Genomic DNA, 22,917 nt, shown 5'->3' with positions numbered 1-22,917 from the left:
AACAGCAAGCAAAGAAGCTGTTTTGTCTTACCCTCAATACAGAAGGGGTCTAAAAGAAGATTGGGAAAAATATTTGCAAACTATGCAACCGATAAAGGTTTAATAACCAGAATCTACAAAGAGATCAAGAAACACCACAGCAACAAAACAAATAACTCACTTAAGAGATGTGCCAAGAACCTCAATAGACATTTTTCAAAAGAGGAAATCCAAATGGCCAACAGGCACATGAAAAAGTATTCAGGATCACTAGCCATAAGGGAAATGCAAATCAATGAGGTTTCACCTCACCCCGGTGAGAATGGCTCACATACAGAAATCTACCAACAACAGATGCTGGCAAGGATGTGGGGAAAAGGGACACTAACCCACTGTTGGTGGGAATGCAAGCTGGTAAAGCCACTATGGAAGTCAGTCTGGAGATTCCTCAGAAACCTGAATATAACCCTACCATACAACCCAGCCATCCCACTCCTTGAAATTTACCCAAAGGAAATTAAATTGGCAAATAAAAGAGCTGTCTGCACCTCAGTGTTGATTGCAGCTCAATTCACAATAGCTAAGACATGGAATCAACCTAAATGCTCATCTACAGTAGACTGGATAAAGAAATTATGGGATATATACTCTATAGAATATTATGCAGCAGTCAAAAACAATGAAATCCGGTCATTTGCAACAAGATGGAGGAATCTGGAAAACATCATGCTGAGTGAAATAAGCCAGTCCCAAAGGGACAAATATCATATGTTCTCCCTGATCGGTGACAACTAACCGAGCACCAAAAGAAAACCTGTTGAAGTGAAATGGACACTATGAGAAACAATGACTTGATCAGCCCTTGTCCTGACTGTCGAGAAACAACTTACTACTTTATTCCTTTTAGTATTTTTTTGTTCTAGTTAATACCATTGGTTGATCTCTTTAATTAACACACAATTATTCTTAGGTTTTAAATTTAACTGAAAAGTGATCCCTGTTAAATATAAGAATGGGAATAAGAGAGGGAGGAGATGTACAGTTCTGCACATGCTCAATCGGACTTACTCCTAATGGTAGAGTTAGAAACGTGCCAGGGGATTCCAATTCAATCCCATCAAGGTGGCATGTACCAATGCCATCTCACTAATCCAAGTGATCAATTTCAGTCCACAGTTGATCATAATGATAGGATTAAGAGTCAAAGGGATCACATAAACAAGACTAGTGTCTGCTAATACTAACTGATAGAATTAAAAAGGGAGAGAACGATCCAACATGGGAAGTGGGATACACAGCAGACTCATAGAATAGCAGATGTTCTAAATAGCACTCTGGCCTCAGAATCAGCCCTTAAGCCATTCGGATCTGACTGAAAAGCCCATGAGAATATTTTAGGCATGGAAAGTCAAGACACTCTGGCAAAAAAAAAAAAAAAAAAAAAAAACACTAAATGAAAGATCTCTGCGAGTGAGAACCCAGTAGAAAGAATGGGCCTCAAAGAAGGAGGTGCCTTTCTTTGAAGGGAGGAGAGAACTTCCACTTTGACTATGGCCTTGTCTAAATAAGATCAGAGTTGGCGAACTCAAAAGGCTTCCATAGCCTTGGGAGCTCATGACAAGAGCCTAGGGTGATTACTGACGTCATAAATAAGAGTGTCAATTGTTAAATCAACAACAGAAGTCACTGTGCACTTACTCCCCATGTAGGATCTCTGTCCTTAACGTGTTGTGCTATGTGAACTAACAGTATAATTAGTACTCAAATAGTACTTTACACTTTGTGTTTCTGTGTGGGTGCAAACTGATGAAATCTTTACTTAATATACACTAAATTGATCTTCTGTATTTAAAGATAATTGAAAATGAATCTTGAGGTGAATGGAATGGGAGAGGGAGCGGGAGATGGGAGATGGGATGGTTGCGGGTGGGAGGGAAGTTTTGGGGGGAAAAAACCACTATAATCCAAAAGCTGTACTTTGGAAATTTATACTATGTGCAAGAGAGAAACGTCAGATTACTCTTAGAGGATCTCCAATTAGACTCACAGCAGACTTCTCATCAGAAACCCTACAAGCTAGAAGGGAATGGCGAGACATAGCCCAGGTACTAAGAGAGAAAAACTGCCAGCCCAGAATATTGTATCCTAAAAGTTTAAAATAAATAAATAAATAATAAAATTTTTTAAAAAGAAGATTGGAAAGATATGCTGAGGCTGTGTGTTGTAATTTAGGATGACACACTAAATGGAATTAGAAGGTTTGAGCCAGGAAATTTTAAAATAGGAGGTTTTTGTGGAGATATTACTAGAATAGCCTTTCTGCTCAATTTTTTTTTTTATTTTTCAAAAAGACACATGCTCATGTCATGGTATATAATTTTGTAAGTGATGGAACTCATATATTTTTCATGATAATAAAAATGAAACTTTCAGTTTTTAATCACTGTGGCATAAAATAAACTGTTTTCCTGATTCCTTCATAAATAATATTTCTGATCTGGGGCTGTACGTCAAGGAGGAAGAAGGACAAGAAGTAAATTATAGTCTACTTGTCATCTGCTACACCTTTAAAATTCCATGACATAAGGTAAAAATCAACATGAAGGCAACCTTTTAAGCAGAGAAGTTTTAAGGTAATATTCATTTGAAACATCATGTGGAAATGGAGAAGAATTTTGGTTTAATAAAAAAGGATTGAGGGTGAGTGTTTTCAGCAATTATGATGACACGTGGGGCACCTGCATGCCTTATCACAGTGCCAGGATTAAAGTTCTGATTCCACTCTCCATTCCAGCTTCATAATTATGTGCAACCTGTGAGGCAGCAGATTATGGCTCAAGTACACATATTAGGTGACCCAGATGGAGTTCCAAACTCCTAGCTTCAGTCTAGTCCAGCATTGGCTTTTGCAAGCATTTGGGAACCGAACCAGCAAATACGAGATTGCTCGCTCTCACTCTCTCTCTCTCTCTCTCTTTCAAATAAAGAAAATAATAAATAATCTTTAAAAAAAAAAGGGATCGTACATGTCTATCTGAACCAGTTTTTTCTTCCCCTCAGCAATCTGTGCATCTCAATACATCTGTTAGCAGTGCAGAAACCTCCAAAAACCATGATCAAGGGTACCTACCAAGTTGTTCATTGTGATAGGGACAGCTCTAAGGCTATACTACTGAAATATATTTATGGTTAGGATAAGTCTATTTTTAAAATGTACTCAAAAAGACCACTACAGAGCCACCATAGCTTTGGTGACTTGAATTTCTCTTTGGCATAAACATATACAGTTCCATAAGAAATAAACATTTCCCTGAGAAAACTGAGTCTACTCAATTTTCCTCTAATCATGTTCCACAAGCAAGTGCATCAGGACAACTAGGGGGGAGCTCTCTAAAATGAAGGTGCCACGACCCCCTTCAGACATAGAAAAATAGATTTTTTTGAGAATGAAGCCTGATGGCCAGACTTTAAAACTTCCTAGATGATTTTACATAAGCTAAAAACATTTGAATCTGGGCACCCAGAATACTAAAACTAAACAAAAGAGGTTGGCTGAGTGTCGGAGGTGGGAGGGAGACATTTTTGTTGTAAATTCTATCTTTTGAATTCTGAATCTTTTCACAAACAAAACTTAAAAAATGAGTATAATATTTATCTCTGCACCCCAATAACCAGGCAGAGCATCTGGCAAATGACAGTACAATCAGTAAAATGTCATGGATTTGAACTGAGCAGCATGGTCATAAAAGGCATGGTGTATATGAAATAACTGATCTTTTACATATTTATTTTCTGTTCGCTTCTGCTGACCTTCCCAACAGAAGTAGTGCTGCACTGTCAACAGCTTTTGCACCAAGACTCATGTTTCTGTCCTAATTCTTCTAGGTGGTAATTCACTTCCATACTTGGAAGTGAATGGATTCAGAGGGTTTATGCTGGATGTACAGATAATCCTTCCCAAATGTTTATCTTAGCTCCAATCACAAATGATATCTCTTTTCTTTCTCTTAAATAATACTATAAACAGTATTTGGCATTTACATTTTGCCTTGTATAGAAAAAAAAATCACAGATAAGTATCTTGATATAAATATCAGTGTCAGGCTAGAAAGATTTTTTTTTTTTTTTTTTTTTTTTGACAGGCAGAGTGGATAGTGAGAGAGAAACAGAGAGGAAGGTCTTCCTTTTTGCCGTTGGTTCACCCTCCAATGGCCGCTGTGGCCGGCGCATCGCGCTGATCCGAAGCCAGGAGCCAGGTGCTTCTCCTGGTCTCCCATGCGGGTGCAGGGCCCAAGCGACTGGGCCATCCTCCACTGCCTTCCCGGGCCATAGCAGAGAGCTGGCCTGGAAGAGGGGCAACCGGGACAGAATCCGGCGCCCCAACCGGGACTAGAACCCGGTGTGCCGGCGCCGCAAGGAGGAGGATTAGCCTGTTAAGCCACAGCGCCGGCCTAGAAAGATATTCTTTTGAGCTCAACACAGAGTAATGCTGATAAGGAAATAAACATTAAGTACCCTGATTTGATCAGTATAAATTGTAAACATGTATTGAAATATCACACTGTACTCTATAAATATGTGCTATTACTATAGGTTAATCAAAAAAGAGTTTTAAAAAACAAAGTTTTAAGGAAATGGAAGCAATACTTTTAGAAGAATTTTTTCAACTATTATATAAACTTTATGCCTTGGCATAGTTTCCAATATTTGAGTTTTAGACAGCTAATTAGTCTTTTAGGTAACAACTAATTACTCATAGTACGCTTATTGCAAAAATTGCTTAGAAATGCAATTATAATAACATTTCGTTCTCATTGAAATCTCCAAATATTATAAAAGTCAGTTATTTTGACCTATTCCACCTTAAAAAATAAATAAAACCTCAGTTCTGAAACACTTAAAATTATAAAAGCATCTTGTTTTTAAAAAGGCTAATACCTACTTTCCCTGAACTGGTAACCTTTCGAGCTTTTATTTGTTTCTGTGCTATGCAGAGATTGTTGTCAGATGAAGCACTGCCAAGAAGTGAAGTGGCTTTATAAATATCACAGGTCAGAATACGGGTAAGGAAGGAATGTTGTGGGAAAAGCAAGCTATGTTTTTGATCAAAACATTCTTGTTACATATCTATTCCCACCAATCCAGTTGTACAGAGCATCCTAACTAACAAATAATAAAGAAAACTTTGACAGGTTACATGTTCAGCAAAAGATATGAACACTCTGTCAGAGAAACTGTTGTCTCTCGTTTAAAAAGAAAGTTTAAAAGAAATGATGTGTTTTATTTCCTAACAAATTATGCTCTCTTATGGCCTTGTATTTCTTTAAGAACAAAATATAAATCCCAGACTTGAGTCTAAAGTCTAAATGGATCATAAGGTGACATGCGCTCCAAACACATCAGCTTAAATAGTCCTCTTGCTGAGGGTGAACTTTGCATTATGTTAAAGTGAGAATACAAAAATAGAACTTGAAGCCTGGGAAAGGTCCCCTGCTTGGAGGCTAAGTATTAGCTTTTGCTTTACAGGACTAAATTCAGGAGCATATACAAAGGAACTTCAAAAAGTTGATAGAAAAATGGAATTAAAAGATAAAATGTTTTGTTGCAAAAATAATTTGAAACCCCATACATACCTTTTCCATAACATGCATTTCCATGAACATTTTGAATATCTCTCATATTCATGTATTTCAAAACATTTTTAAAACAAAATTAGTTTCTAATTCCATTCTCCATAAACTTTTTGAAGTCCCCTTATAAATATCATCTTATTTCTTGCAAATCAGATTTGGTTTCAGCAAAGTGTTACCATGAACTAGCTCATAATTCTTGAGTTGATTCTATCTTTGTCAGAGACAGTAGCAGTTTTTACTTTCTTTAGTTATGTAGGGGAAAAGTGTCACTCTGCTTTAATTGTCACATCATAAAATATTCTCTGAGCTTGAGAAGTAAAGGTATTAGTAGCACCAAGTTAGAGAGCATCTCTAAGTTACCCATTTGCTGTCCAATGTAGATATTATTCAAGTGAAATATGACACATACATATTTATTGATAAATCTTTCATAAAATGAAGCAAGAAATTTGAACTGGTGGCTAACCAAGTTAAATATATATATATATATATAATTTTCTAATTGTATTAATGTTTTTTTCTTAAGAGAAAGGCAACTTGAGTATCAATTTGCTTCATTCAGCTACAATTATGATGTGGAATATAAAACAAGTATACTGCCTCTGGCAGATATTAGGAAAAATGTCCAAATTTAAGGATAAGTTTCATAAATTTCTCAATAGCCTACTGTTTTGAGAAATTTTGGAGGAAAACAAAGGGATAAAAATAGAGTTTTGGAACTAAAGCTACTATAAATAAATAAGCAGAAAGTTAAATTTTAAGTCTCAATTTTCAGAAAGACCCAAAATGGGAAAAGTTTTAGAAGCATTATTCCATCATGGAATAAGTATGCTTGTAGCTATTTAAAATTACCCTCAAATTATTTTGTTTGTGAAAGTTCTTAAGGTTTGATATATGTCCAGAGTGAAGAAAAACATAATTAAATATTCTTGATCACAGTTAGAGATTTTCATGTGAAAGCCTGAAGGCTTTGTTCCATAGAATGTAAGATTATTTTCCTCTTATTCATAGCTGTAATTAATTACATTTTTGATTCATTATATCAAATCTAATATAACTTTGTCCTCATCACTGCCACTTTACCACAATGAATTTTATTGAATGTTTCTTTCAGCCTCTTAATGATCAGTTATATTCATTATTGTAATAAGAATTATTTCTATTTATTCACATGGCATTCAGTATTTTAGGAAAGTACTATTATCCCATAAAATATATTTATGATCTTCTTTATAGCAGCATAAATATCACCATGCTTTTCTTTGCCATTGAAAATTTCCTACTGAAGAGTTTTTTTTTCCATTTGTCAACAACTAATGAACACAAATTATCTGCATTAATTTAAAGTAGTAGCTTTAAAAAATACCAGTTATAGAACCCAGACCAACTTAATGAAGCCTACAGAATTCCAATTTATTTTATTGCAAAAAGTTCCCTGGGGCCAGCGTTGTGGCAAAGCAGATTAAGCCACTGCTTTTGAGGCAGGCATCTCAAATTGGAGTGCTATTTCATTCCCAGCTACTCCCTACAATCCAACTTCCTGATAATACACAAATGAAGGCCGCCAAAGATGGCTCTTCTAGACCTTGGGAAAGAAAAAACTGATGGAAGACCTCTCTCTGTTTCTGTCTCTGGTCCTCTGTCTCTCTGTGTCTGCCTTTCAAATAAATAAAGGAATTAATTTAAAAAAAAAAAAAAAAAAGATGGCCAAAGTTCTTAGCCCCCTGCTACCAATGTAGGACACCAGGATGAAGCTCCTGACTCCTGGCTCCTGGCTTCAGCCTTAGCCCAGATCCAATGGTTAGAGCCATTTGCAGAGAGAACCAGTGGTTAGAAAACTTTCTCTCTCTCTCTCTCTCTCATTTTCAAATAAATAAATCATGCACACACACACAAAAACTTCTCAAGCCACCAGTCTGTTGTCATTAGTGCTTCTAGAAATGCAAATTAGAAGACATTCAGTTAATGCTAATAATGCTTCATTAATTACTTATACCACCTAACTTGAAGTACTACAGTATAAACCCAAATAAGTAGATTGAAATTACAAAATCTCAACCCCCTGAAATCCTGCTGCTTCAAATGACTAGTGGTCTACCTATTGTAAAGCTATTATGTGTTGATACCTAGCATGTTATTCAGTATCAGACTTGTTGCACAATTGTAGGTATACAATGCCTGTTGAACTCACTTTTTGTTATGAAATATATTAAGATGTCAGAAAAAAATGTTCATTAAATCTTACTGATAACATCTTGGATGTATGCATTTATATAATGAGGGTTTTGCGGATATATTCAAAACGTTGTGAATTAAAAACTTATATAAACTACTGAAGAAAAAACATCTACATTGCTATGATTACACTGCCCTCTACTGTTTTTGTTTTTTTTTTATTTAGTGAATATAAATTTCCAAAGTACAGCTTATGGATTACAAAGGCTCCCCCCCCACACAACTTCCCCCCCCCCCGCAACCCTCCCCTTTCCCACTCGCTCTCCCCTTCCGTTCCCATCAAGATTCATTTTCAATTCTCTTTATATATAGAAAATCAGTTTAGTATATATATATAGAGATTTCAACAGTTTGCCCTCCCATAGCAACACAAAGTGAAAAAAATACTGTTGGAGTACTAGTTATAGCATTAAATAACAGTGTACATCACATTAATGACCGAGATTCTGCAAAATAATTTAAAAAAAAAAAGATTGATTATTTTTCTATGTAATTTCCAATTTAAAAAAACCAAGGGTTTTTTTTTTTTTTCATTTTCAATTATCTTTATATACAGGAGATCGCTTCAGTATATACTAAGTGAAGATTTCATCAGTTTGCACCCACACATAACCACAAAGTGTAAGAATATTGTTTCAGTACTAGCTATATCATTACTTCACCTTCAACAACCTATTAAGGACAGATCCCTCATGGGACGTAAGTACACAGTGACTCCTGATGTTGTTTTAACAAGAAGAAGAAGACCTAAATGAAGGATCTCAGCGAGTGTGATCCCAGTGGAAAGAACGGGGCCATCAAAGTAGGAGGTGCCTTTCTCTGAAGGGAGGAGAGAACTTCCACTTTGACTATGGCCTTGTCGGAATGGGATAGAAGACGGCGAACCCTAAAGGCTTCCATAGCCTCAGCAACTCATGGCTAGAGCCTAGGGAGATTACTGACGCCATAAACAAAAGTGTTAAATTGCCCTCTACTGTTAAAAATACGTGCTTACAGTGAAGTTCATGTGTTTTTTTCAGATCAGCATTTTCATGACCCATTTGTCCAACTATGGGAATGACCGACTGGGATTATATACATTTGTAAATTTGGCTAATTTTGTACAGAGCTGGACCAACCTGCGACTTCAGACTCTGCCTCCAGTGCAACTGGCTCACAAGTATTTTGAGCTCTTTCCTGATCAGAAAGACCCTCTCTGGCAGGTAAAATTGGTTTCATAATTGGTATAACTAATTAATCCTACAAACGTATCTTTAGTTCTGTGAGATAATCCAAATCTGAAAAGTCAAGGCATCTAAGAAAACAAACTATATTTTGAAAATGTTGGTATTTTTGAAAACTACTTCTTCCTGATACTATTGCTACATCTTGAGTTAAACTCTCTGTTGTGTTGCCATCAGAAGTTACAGAATTATGAAAGCTCAGTAAGGGATTTGGCGGTTGCAATATTTTCATCAGGAGTCAGGGATCAATTTCAGATTGCAATAGGATGAGAGACTAGAAGATTATAAACAGGTTGTATGATAGGCAGGTAGCCAGCTAACTAGAGGGTCTATGAGAAATGTTCAGCCACAGAATGTAGTAACTTTCAAAAGTACTAAATAGGAATGCCTTTGGACATGAAAAGTGGTATGTTTCATGGGAAAAATCACCAATTTTCTTAAGAGAAAAGTAACACATGAACATGGCATATTCAAACCACTGTAGAACAGACTCATCATAAGTGAAGGAACTACTTTGAAGTTGTCCATTCTAAGATCTGTGGAACTCAATAATCTTAACAAAATTATTGCCTAGTGCTTACTGTGTATTAGATGAGTACTTTATATATGTTAAATCATTTATTTCTCACAAATAACCTATGTGGTAGGTGTAGTTGTTATACCCATTATACAGATAAAGAAACAGGCAGGGAAAGGCAGAGGCAACTAGGTAAAGTCACGTAGTTCATGTGTGGCAGAATGGGAATCCGTTCTAGGCCATCTGGCTCCACATGTTCTAAATGCTACTAGGGTTTGCAAACAGAGCTGAGTGTTTCATCAGTAATAATCTTCAGAAGTCCAGTTCAACAAATTTCACAAAATTTGATGGTGGTAAAATCTGAACTCTATTTTCAACTCATTCAACTTTGAACTGAGAGCTGATTACTTCCTGAGGACAAATAGATGACTTCAGATAGAACTGCACATTTCTCAAATTAAAACTAGTAATTTTGGTGGAAGGTAGTTAGCCTAGTGGCTAAGACAGCAATTAAAATGTCTGTGTCAAATACCACTGTACCTAAGTTCTAGTCCCAGCACTGGCAGTGGTAGTGGTGATGGCTCAAGAAGTTGGATTTTTGCCATGCATATTATGGGAGACCTGAATTGAATGCTTGGCTCCTTACTTTAGTCCAGCCCAGCTCTGGTCATTGCAGGCATTTAGGGAATGAACCAGCTGATGGAAACTCTTTCTTGGTCTGCCTCTTAAATGGAAAAAGAAAAAGTTATGATTGTGGAAGTATGACCACATGTTGCTTTTCACTTATTATAACAAGAATCTTTCCATCTTAACCATGACAAAACATCACCAGGTATTAGCCACTGGGAAGATGTGTGACTTTGCTACTAATTTAACAACTTATTTTAATATTGAAATCCTTATAATTTCAACTGACAAGTTTAAAACTTTTTTTTTCCAGAAGAGCAGGCAAAGAAAGTAACTGCTTTAGTCTTCAAATTTGTTGTTTATTTAAAATAAGCAGGTTTGTTTAACTTCATATGTCCACAGTATTAACTGAATGGAAATAAAAAGTGGTCCTATGAGTCCAATCCTGAAATACTATTAAAGGGCACTATAATTCCCTCATTTTCTACATAATAGTAATTTATAGTTAAAATGAAGGATGTTCTAGATATATCTTGCACAGTGTGTGTTGGGTTTAAGTATTATAAAGCAAAGCAGACTCTTTAAGGTAGTAACTCACCATCATTTTACTATACTGATGAAATTTAGTTCTTTTTAGCTTCATACACTGTAAAATAGAATTTTTTGATGTATATTTACCGATCTTTGAAGGCAGCTGAAAGGAACTTGCTTTTTAAATACTTTCATTATGGCCATATCCTTAGTCCCTTTGAAGCACAGTTGGAAAGCTCAGTTACTGAGAATAAAAACCCGACACCTTATATTTCAGTTATATATTGGATACTGAGACTGAATCTTCTTTTAGATTATCAGGAAGCATAGCGTCTGCTTATAAACAATAAAAGCAAAAAATTAAGACACAGAACTACCAGTTGCAGAAAAAAATTTAAAAAGCTGTCAGTGCAATGAGGCTGTTTACCCAAAGTGGAAATACTACACCCCAGCCCCACCACACCCCCACAATCTCCTCGGTAGACAGTAACATCAAGATTGAAGAAAGCTATTAGCTTTCTGGGATACCACTTCTGGGTTTCATTTTATAAAAAGAGCCTAATGGCCTATTGTAGTATCTTTTAAGGACAAAAGTTGGGGAAAAAAGAGCACATAATGGATACACCCAAAAAACAGATCTCTGTATCCTTCTATTTAGAATCCTTGTGAAGACAAACGCCACAGAGACATTTGGTCTAAAGAAAAAACCTGTGATCGCTTACCAAAATTCTTGGTAATTGGACCCCAGAAGACTGGTGAGAATTGTTTATTATGATACACCAAACAGTGTAAAAATGCTGATGATGAGACAATGAATTCATGTCACAATGGGTTCTTAAACTTCCTATAAATGCTGTATATCAATACTATGTTATTTCCTAAAGTAATCATCAAAGTGTTTTCTAACTGAAAAAAATGAAATAGGTGTCACACAGTTTGAATATCCAGCCATCAGTCTAGTGACACAATATTTTTCTCAAATATATAAGTTTAAAAGTGTTGTTAACATTTCTAAACCAAAATTAATCAAGTATTTAGAAAGTAACTAAAAGTATTTTGTGAAAAGTCCTATAACTCTTTAAATTGCTTCCAGAAAAATAGTCTCTTAGGCTACCATCTTTCTGATATAGTTTATTTCTAACCTTTTTTTTTTTTTTTTTTGGACAGGCAGAGTTAGTGAGAGAGAGAGAGACAGAAAGAAAGGTCTTCCTTTTCTGTTGGTTCACCCCCCAAATGGCCGCTGTGCCGGCCAGCGTGCTGTGCCGATCCAAAGCCAGGAGCCAGGTGCTTCTCCTGGTCTCCCATGCGGGTGCAGGGCCCAAGCACTTGGGCCATCCTCCACTGCACTCCCGGGCCATAGCAGAGAGCTGCACTGGAAGAGGAGCAACCAGGACAGAATCCGGCACCCCGACCAGGACTAGAAACCGGGGTGCCTGCGCCACAGGCGTAGGATTAGCCAAGTGAGCCACGGTGCTGGCCTCTAACCTATTTCTTGCAGAGATGCCTGCTTTTTAAAAGTCTAAAAGATGTTTGAGAAGCATAATTCCTAGACATAAACAAAACTTTGTGCTAAGAAAGGTATTTATTCATACCCAAGAGAAATATTTTGCACCTTTTCTTAAAATGGTGTGCAGTTTTTTCCCCCATAAATTTCTTGTTTCTGTCAGAATTACTATTAAAATGAAACCCAATGGAAGCTTTAAAATGTCAGACATTCAAGCTGTATCTGCATGATAAATTATTTGCGGCCCTTAGCTTCTGGCTTCACAGCCACAACACTTGCTAAGGGGAATATCACACCATAAGTAACTGAGGAGAATTCTATGCAATGTACACGGAGAGTTTAACCTATTCAGTTTTTGATAGTCCCATTTGCAAATATCCATTTGAAAATAGTAAATGCAACAAATACTTTTTTTTGTCCTTATTTACTTCTCTTGTCCTTAGCTATCAAAAGTAAAAAGACAACTAGGAAAATACTGACACCAAAATCTCTTCAAGTGAACTCCCACTGCCATCACAAAACTTTGTCATTGCTGATCACATTTTTCTGAAGCTAGGCATATCAAATTTGCATCAGAAAGCTCTGCAGGATATGCGTCTTCTCTCGTTGTGCTGGATATACAGACATTTTAATACTTTGGTTAGATAGCAGAATTAAACTGAAATTTAATTGGATTTTGAAATGTTTAAATTACAATTTGGATTAATATTTGCTTTTAAAAATTTTTAATAGAAATTTCTTAATAAAGTTGATTATCCTTACTTTTGTTAAGTAAGGATAATTAAGTTGACTATCCTACTTTATTAAGAAAAAATTTACTTATGATAAGATTCACCCATTTAAAATTATAATTTTATGGATTTTGGAAACTGTACTCAGAACTATAATCACAACAACATTTAAGATATGTAACAGTTCTGTAATTAAGAGGTTTCTCCATGTTCCTTTATAGTCAGTTCTCTCCACAGGTAACCACCTTTTGCTCCTATAGTTTTTCCTTTTTTAGAATTTAATGAATAAGAAAGTATAGTGTATATCCCTTTGCATTTGACTTTTCATTTAGCATAATAAACTTCTGAGATTTATCTGTACTGTGTATATCAGTATTTTGTGAAATTGATTTTTTTATTAGACAAAAGTGTCTTCTGTCAGTCGCATGAGAATTAAGTAGCATCATTTTTAACTTTCATTTTTCTCAAAATTGTTTTTCTGAATAATTCTTCATAAATTTCTACTAATCTGTGTAGTCAATTATGTTTTCAGTGTTGAAATGTACAAAAATCAAAAGTTTTCTGAATGGTTACTTAAATGTGTGTATCTGATTATATTAACCACTAACAAAATATATATGCAGAACAATTTTTTTTTTTGACAGGCAAAGTTAGACAGTGAGAGAGAGACAGAGAGAAAAGTCTTCCTTTGCCGCTGGTTCACCCCCCAAAATGGCTGCTGCTGTGGCCGGCGCGCTGCGCCGATCCAAAGCCAGGAACCAGGTGCTTCTCCTGGTCTCCCATGTGGGTACAGGGCCCAAAAACTTGGGCCATCCTCCACTGCACTCCCGGGCCATAGCAGAAAGCTGGCCTGGAAGAGGGGCAACCGAGACAGAATCTGGCGCCCCAACTGGGACTAGAACCCGGGGTGCCGGCACCGCAGGCGGAGGATTAGCCTAGTGAGCTGTGGTGCCGGCCCGATGCAGAACAATTTTAATACCCAAGAATATGTGTACATAAAGATAGATTTTAGAAACCACAACTTAATCACTGTAAAATTACATTATGCCTTTTATTGACTCTATAATATAATTAGATTATAACAAATTTTTCTCTTTGACTAATTGGTATTAAAACCAAACAACAGGATTTAATATAATTCTTGAATAAAATTTAAAAAGAAATGTTTTCTGAAACATTTCAGAATATTTTTATTCTAAAATAACATTCAGAAATAAACTGTTTTCAGCCAGCACCACGGCTCACTAGGCTAATCCTCCACCTGCGGCGCCAGCACCCCAGGTTCTAGTCCTGGTCAGGGCGCCGGATTCTGTCCCGGTTGCAGTGGAGGATGGCCCAAGTCCTTGGGCCCTGTACCCGCATGGGAGACCAGGAGGAAGCACCTGGCTCCTGGCTTCAGATCGGCACAGCACGCCGGCCATAGCGGCCATTTTGGGGGGTGAATCAACAGAAAAGGAAGACTTTCCTCTCTCTCTCTCTCTCACTGTCTAACTCTGCCTGTCCAAAAAAAAAAAAAAGAAATAAACTGTTTTCTTTTTTCAAATTATAGCCATACTTATTTTTCTCACAAAGATTTATTCTATTCACCTTAAAAATGCTTCCTGTATTTTTACTTATATAATCAAAATATAATTATATTTTATATAAGTATTTCTGAATTATATACCTTACATAATTAAATATTTTACATAATATCCAGATATGACATTATTTAGGGGCTTTCACATAGGTTATTTCACTTGACCTTCACAAAACCCTGAGCGAAATGTTTTATTCCCTGCTACACAGATGAGAAACTAAAATTCAGAGAGACTAAATAATTTTTGTTCAAGTTACTAAGTACTACAAATAAAAGTTTACCCTGGAATTGATCTGACCACAGAGAACATGCTCTTTCTGTTTTATTGTAGATAGATATCAGGTAATAGAGGATTATTTCCCCAATGGTTGAAATATCGTTTCACGCTTCTTTTAAGTCTGCGATTTTCAAAGGATGGTTGCCAGGCCAGCAGCGTAGGTAACACCAGAATACCTGTTAGAATGACAGATTTGTTGAATAAGAAATTCTGAGATAGAACCCAGCTATTGGTATTTTAACAAGCCCTCTAGTTGAACCTAGGGCATGCCAAAGTTTGAGGTCTTCTATTTCAAGTCAACCTTGAAAAAACGTTTTTAATTTATGTATCATAGATTACAATGTATCATTCACTATAGTTGTCTATTATTGTAGATAAAATATTCATTGTCTACATTGTATAGATTAAATCTAGAAACTTTGGCTTTCAATTCATTTTTCTAGAATATATATATATATATTTAAAGATTTATTCATTTATTATTGGAAAGGCAGAATTAGAGAGTGGCAGAGGCAGAGAGAGAGGTCTTCCATCCACTGGTTCATTCCCCAGTTGGCCAAAATGGCTGGAGCTGGGTCTCCCACATGAGTACAGGGACCCAAGGACCCAGGCCATCTTCCACTGCTTCACCAGGCCATAGCAGAGAGCTGGATCAGCAGGGACTCAAACAGCTTTACCCACCATGCCACAGCATCGGCCCCTAGATTTTATTTCTTTTTACAGTTATTCTTAACAAATATTCCAATGTATAGATATGGTAGATTTAAGTATAATACATAAAAGAAAGCTTACCAGACAAATAAGGAAATTCAAAAGTTTGTAGAAATGGCAACATGACACCATTACTAAGTTAGATTAGAACAGTAATTTCTCCAAGTGAGAGAAGTATTATAAGGCCATGTCTGATTACTGTTGCTATCTGTTGGCCTACAATACAATTAACAAGTACTGCTCCATCAGATTGTACGATACTGCAAATCACATTTGAGTAGAGAAGTAGAAACTTGATGGTATATTTCTCTCTTAAGAGTACTGAGTACCAGGCCAGCACCATGGCTCAACAAGCTAATCCTCCGCCTAGCGGCACCAGCACACCGGGTTCTAGTCCCGGTCAGGGCGCCAGATTCTGTCCCGGTTGCCCCTCTTCCAGGCCAACTATCTGCTATGGCCCGGGAGTGCAGTGGAGGATGGCCCAAGTGCTTGGGCCCTGCACCCCATAGGAGACCAGGAGAAGCACCTGGCTCCTGCCTTCGGATCAGCGCGGTGCACCGGCCACAGCGTGCTGGCGGCGGCAGCCATTGGAGGGTGAACCAGCGGCAAAGGAAGACCTTTCTCTCTGTCTCTCTCTCACTGTCCACTCTGCCTGTCAGAAATAAAAAAAAATTAAAAAATTAAATAAAACAAAAAGAATACTGAGTACCTTGACCAGAAATTTATATTATGGTCTTATAAACACAATCATAGCTACAAGTACATGATTAGGTCTTTGGCAAACTAAACTGAAACTGCCTTATTTTCTCTAATAGCAATCTAAGTTGTATCCTTTACTGCCTAATTTAGGTTTATAAAACACTAATTTATGATTTAAAAAAAAAATCCCATTCTTGCTCCCCAAGAGTCACAAATCTATATGCATACCAGAGGTATGCTATTCTCTTTCCAACACAACGCAAATTTTGTAAGTTATATGACTAAGAAAGGTTACAATTCTTTAATAAATTTAGAAACTTAAGCAGTTTTGACACTGTTCTATAGTCAGAAGATTCAAGCCTAAGTAAATTTATTGAAACATTAAATTTTATCTTGAATTTAATTAGTTCAGAAAAAAATTTTATACAAAAACTCAACTGTTTTTTATACATACACACTTATATGATATATTCAGTTTATGTAGTGCTTTATTAATTTCTAACTACATTCAGATACATTATGTCTTCTCATCTCCAAAAGATGCCTATGAAATAAGCAAGAGTGGTATTTTCCACTGAGAAAGCTGAGACAAATAGAAGCTGAAAGCCAAAGTCAAGAAGCAAATTAGTGATTGAACAGCGAATAGAAGCCAATTTTTACAATTTCTACAATAGGCCTCTTGTCCTCACACCACTCTATCTCTAATTTTTAGACTGTTTCTTTTAAAATGCTGATTATCTACTCAATTTAATTCAAAGGATATTTATAATGAATCTGGGTCATTATAATACTTGAATTTATTTATGACTTTGAAATGTTAATATTAGGAATCTGTCTTTTCATTTAATTAATTTCTAAATCTCTATTGTTTTTTAGGTACCACTGCTTTGTATTTGTTCCTGGTTATGCATCCTTCCATCCTTAGTAACTCCCCCAGCCCAAAAACCTTTGAGGAGGTACAGTTCTTTAATAGAAATAACTACCACAGGGGGATTGATTGGTAAGATGGGTTATTAGTATAAATCTAAAAGTATATGTACTATGTACAGTATAAAATAGCACTAAAATGTAGAAATATATAAGTTTGTAGCCTCAAAAAAATTACCGTCTGTGCCTAGGAAATTGATTGAATAACATGAAGGCACACAGAAATTATTCATAACAAACTCTTCTCAGTTTATGAAGGGACTTAGTGCCTCAAGAGGTCCCCATGTAATTTTGACATTCATTATCCCTCTCTCTTTTTGTTAATGGATTGTGTGTTGGCTCTAATTAGCTAGTTTTTAATTATTTATTTATTTGAGAGACAAGAGTTAGCAAGAGAGAAGGAGACAGAGAGAGACATTTTCCATCTATTGGTTCACATCCCAAATTATGTAGGTCTCCCATGTGAGTGGTATGTGGCCCAACTGTTTGGGCCATCTTCTGCTACTTTTCCAGGCACATTAACAGGGAGCTTGATTGGAAGTGAAGCAGCCAGCATCCCAGGCAGCAGCTTCACACGCTGCTCTACAATGCCATCCTTTTAAAATATTTATTTATTTACTTACTTATTTATTTATACTTGAAAGGCAAAGAGAGAGAGAGAGAGAAAGAGAGAGGGAAACCATGAGCTTTCATCTACAGGTTCACTCCCCAAATGCCCACAAAAGCCACAGCTGGGCCCGACAAAGCCAAGAGTCTGAAACTTCATCTGGGTCTCCCGCATCATCTCCCCTGAACCATCATCAGCTGACTCCCAGAATATATTAGCAGGAAGTTGGATTGGAAGTGGAACAGCCAGGACCCAAACTAGCACTATGTTGTTCAATGCTGGCATCCCCAGAGGCAGCTTAACCCTCTGAGCCACAGGGCCCAACCCAGCATTAATTACCTTTGATGCAACTACAGATATGAAGTCAAAGAAATAAGGATTATATTCCTCTCTACTTGTAAGAAAACACTTTCATATCTTTCTCCTGTGAACTTTTTATTAAATGATGCTATAGCCCATATATATAATTTTCTATTTTGCTTTGGCATAAAAGATTAAAAAAAAAAACAGTAAATGTATGTATAATCGTGAGTAGTGAAAGCTATAAAAAAGCTACAATATAACATTTCTTTTACCTTTGAATTGAAATTAGAACTATATCAAGCATCTAAAGAAAATAGTCAAAAAATAAAAATGTCAGATATACAGAAAATAGTTATATAGTAGCAATGGATTATACAAAATAACATGTTAATCATAAAATATAGAAGTCTTGCTATTAAGGTATAAATCAGAGAGTGTTATAAAAGCCTGGAATGCTTATAATAATTTTGGAGCATAAACAATTTGCATTTATTTTAGCATAAAATAATGAATAAATTAAACTTTTTATCAACTACATGATCTCAGCTTTATAATTTACATATCAACCACCTCAAGAGTTGTTTGTGGGTAATTCAAATAGGAAGATAAAGAAATAGATTGAGGGGGTGGCATTGTGGCGCCACAGGTTAAGCAATACCAGCATCCCATATGAATGCTAGTTCAAGTCCCAGCTGCTCCACTTCCAATCCAGCTATCTGTTGATGAACCTGGGAAAGCAGAGGAGGATGGCCTAAGTACCTGGACCCCTGCTACCCACATGGGAGACCTAGTTGGATTTACAGGCTCCTGGTTTCAGCCTGGCCCAGCCCTGACTACTGTGGCCATTTTGAAGAGTGAACTAGAGGATGGAAGATCTCTCTCTTTTTCTCTCTGTGACTCTGCCTTTCAAATAAATAAATCTTATATATATATGGGGGGGGGTATAATTTGAGCACCCGCTAGTACTTCCATCTATTCTAATCATTATTTCACTGCCAATTCTTCAGTGTAGCACTTCATATTATAACTGCTTCAGCTGCTGTTTACCACTAACCTAAGTATATACACTAATATATAGTGTAATAAAGTTATATTAACATCAGGACTAAAAGGAGTGATTAAAGACGGCTTTGGGGGCAGAATGGAGTGCGATACTGGGATTCCTTGAGACTTAAAGATGACTGCGCGAATAACTAACTTTTTTATCATAAATTTTATCCAAAAAATGTTGATCAGAAGCCAGTAGTGAGTAAAAGCCCTGTATTAGGAACAACAGCAGCTACCAAAATCCTTAAGGAATTTATAAGGAGATGGCATAAAAGAGTAGAAAACTAAAGAAACAAGCCAAATGTAAGCATTTTTTGATTGGCACATTATGTTTATAAAAGACAATACAAGTAAGAATAGTACCTGAAAATGTCAGTCTACAGCAATAACTATAATTTTCTCTATAACATCAAAAGTGTTCACAGTCTTTCTGTGAAACAACAGTACGTCAGCCACCCCTTTGGAACCAGGATGTCATAAGGTTGAAGATTGTGTTTCAGAGTTCCAGGGTCAATTAAAGAACTAACCCAGGAATGGTTAGTTATTCTACTCTTTTGAAGAACTGGGTAGGGCCAGGAGTGTGACTGCTTGGGATGCCGAAATCTCATATTAGTATTCCTAGTTCAAATCCTGGTCATTTTTGTTCCAGCATTCCTGAGCAGGTGATGGCTCAAGCACTTGGGTACCTGCTACCAATGTGGGAGACCTGGACTGAGTTCCAGGTTCCTGGCTTTGGCCTAGCCCAGCCATGGCTGCAATAGGCATTTGGAGAGTGAAACAGCAGATGGATGTTTCTCTTCCTTGTCTGTTTCTCTTCCTTTCTGATTAAAATAATTTACTTTTTTTTTTTTTAATGTAAAGGAGATGTGGATTAAACCGGGGCTGCATTAACTGACAAGCAGCCTCAACACAGGTTTGGGAAATAAGTAAGAAAAATGAATATTTGAAAATTTCAACTCTGACAAATTAGTGAAGATTTATAATCAGAAGAACTAGGAAAAATGTCTTGACTTTCGTATATGCAAATATTTTATCTTATGGCTTGGTATTATTATTTTTAATTACTTGAGCATGTAGAAGAGCTTTTTTGGATCCCATGATGTATAGAAAGCTATAAGATCTTGTCAGTACCTCTAAACATCTTAATGTGGCTTAGAGTAAAATCAAATAGAAATACTCAGGGTCAACCCAAATAACAAATAAAATGTATAAGAAAAATCACATCTTTAAGGTGAAAATGCTAAGTTTAATGTTTTACAGAAGTAGCAAAGCTTAAAAGAGGAAGACATTCACTTTTTTAAAACCCAATTGTCAAACCACTCTACTTTATACACCAATTCTTCAGATAACCTGAATTCATATTCTCCAAATGTGAGCCTACCTGGAAAGCTTCCAGATGCTATGCTGAAAATAGGAATCTAAATTCCTTATATTTACTTGTTTCAAACCTTTTTCAAGGACCTCTAGGTACTAACCACTGTATGTGGGACTATAGGGGAATAAGACCTGGCTTCTCTGTGAAACTGTGGGGTCAGTCAAAATCAATACTCCATAGGTCAGAACTGCTTGAGGAGATTTCAGAAGCCTGAACTGTTGAGGTATAAAAGACTGCTGGGAAGGTAGAAGAGAATTTAGGAGTCAAAAGCTCTCTAATTTCAACAGCTGTGCACTTTTTTGTGTTTTTGTTTTTGTTTTTGTTTTTGTTTTTTTGTTTTTTTGAAGCCTTTCTTGGAAAAGGCAACTTTGACACAGGTGAGACCAGATACCACTAAATACCCAGAATAACCTCAGCACCCCTGGAACTAATGTGAACCACTAAGAAAGAAGGATCATGAAATTTGGCACTTTCTGTAAATACATTATAGACCAGACCAGATAGCAGATCAAACGCTCAAAAAATTTTTTGTAACTTTTTCCATCTGAAAGGATGCCAGAATGACATATCACTAACAAGGCAATTTACAGAAACATGAAGGGATTTCTTTACTGCTTTGAGTCTCAAGACATTACTTTTGTTATATCAACTAAACATTGCAATGTGTTAACACCTAAAGCCCTAGTAGAAGCTTGATCGTGTGAGATGACATGATCTCACAACTACATATAAATGAAGGTCTCACATGATCTTCCATCCAAACAAAATAACATTCTGAAAAAGAAATCATCCTGTGAATGTTCAGTAACCATTGTTCTGCCTACTCTTTTGTTCAGTAATCATTGAATTACCTACTCTTGGTCCCCTAAGTCATAGTAGCTTATGAGTTAAACAGGATGGGGGCTATAGCAGTAAGGCTATTTTTATAAAATGTTAAGCATCCCTACCAGTTAAATTTTTATAGTCTAAAAAGTCCTTTTCCTACAAAAGTTGTCCCTTAGTCCTTCAGAAATATGTATTACCACATGCTGCATTATATTTGGCAACTTTTATACAGGTGGAACATTAAACAAAATCCTATTATTGCAGTACTTGCGCCTTATAAGTATCCCTGTGTTCACTCTACTGGTGGTTTGAATTCTCATTATACTTAAGGATACTGGGCCTGATCTTGGGAAATTCGATTGGATTTTATATTTATGCAGAAAACACACACACTTTTTAAACCTTTCTTATAATTATTCTAAAGTACTTAAAAGGCTCTATGTGAAAAAACTAAATGAACAGGCCATATTGCACCAGATATGTTCTGCACTGGATAAATACAGTATCAGCACAACACATGAGTGGGAACAACATTATTTTACTTGCAATAAAGTAAAAAAAAGTTTTTTCTAAAGCCTTTAAAAATGTCTTTGAACTGAACATACCACCTTTTTTGTTCAAATCTTTTTGTTGAGTATTTAACATTTTTCTCTGTACAGTATTTTTGCATTTAAATACCCTGTATATAGTTAGGTTGATTGATATTACAGTTTGGTCATTCTGTGTCTTCATTTTTGTTATCTATCTTAAATTTTGTCCTGATAGGAAGCAAAATAAAAACAAAATGTATTTAGAAAAATGTTTTCAAAACACATTATTCTGTTCTGGTTATTTTTTCCTAGCTAAGTATATAGGATAAATGCCTTAAAGAAAAAAAAAAAGCTTTTGTTTAGGAAATAAATTAATTTGTGGGATACTTTTAATGTCTTCAGTCACCAGGATATGAGTATAAACCAGAGTCTTAGTTTGAGACAAATATTCCTTTTCTAGGTATATGGATTTCTTCCCAGTCCCATCTAATGTCACCACCGACTTTCTATTTGAAAAGAGTGCCAATTACTTCCATTCAGAAGAAGCTCCTAAACGAGCTGCTTCTCTGGTCCCCAAAGCCAAGATCATCACCATTCTCATTGACCCATCAGACCGAGCATATTCTTGGTACCAGGTAAGCAAACGTAATATGTAAATGAATGAATATAAGCTGTAGGCCACTAAAATTTTACTTATAAAAAATAGGCAGTAGGACATAGATTGTTGACTCCTGTTCTAAAAGAATTTAAATAACTATACTGAAGAAACAACTTAGTAGGAAAGCTAATATGAGATTTCATTCCTGAAGACCCAACCTACCTAAACTTAGAATCTAAGTTGTTCTCATTTGAGGGTATTTCAGAAATTTTGTGGAAAATGAAAATGAAATATATGTTCATTTTAGTGCCAAAAAATTGAAATCCATGCATACACAGGTTCTTCAAAGAGCCTATGGAGAATGGGAAATTTATGCACAGATCTCACTTCTGCACCAAAATAAACTTGTCTTTTAATTATATTTCCATTAAATTATTGAAGTACCCACACATACTCATT

General features: G+C 36.1%; 1 protein-coding gene across 1 annotated transcript in view; it reads left to right on the top strand.

Annotated features, from left to right (window-relative positions):
* LOC133765277 (bifunctional heparan sulfate N-deacetylase/N-sulfotransferase 3) overlaps positions 1–22,917 on the top strand; it is a 167,085-nt gene that overhangs the window by 124,184 nt on the left and 19,984 nt on the right. The window contains exons 8-11 of the mRNA XM_062198898.1: positions 8,867–9,049; positions 11,404–11,500; positions 17,123–17,246; positions 22,321–22,495. Of these exons, the coding sequence (XP_062054882.1) occupies positions 8,867–9,049; positions 11,404–11,500; positions 17,123–17,246; positions 22,321–22,495 (579 nt within the window). The remainder of the gene's footprint in view (positions 1–8,866; positions 9,050–11,403; positions 11,501–17,122; positions 17,247–22,320; positions 22,496–22,917) is intronic.

The sequence above is a fragment of the Lepus europaeus genome, chromosome 8 (assembly GCF_033115175.1).
Source record: "Lepus europaeus isolate LE1 chromosome 8, mLepTim1.pri, whole genome shotgun sequence".
In the NCBI taxonomy this organism is placed as follows: Eukaryota; Metazoa; Chordata; class Mammalia; order Lagomorpha; family Leporidae; genus Lepus; species Lepus europaeus.
Note: the sequence above shows the minus strand (reverse complement) of the source record. Positions and strands in the feature narration are given on the sequence as shown.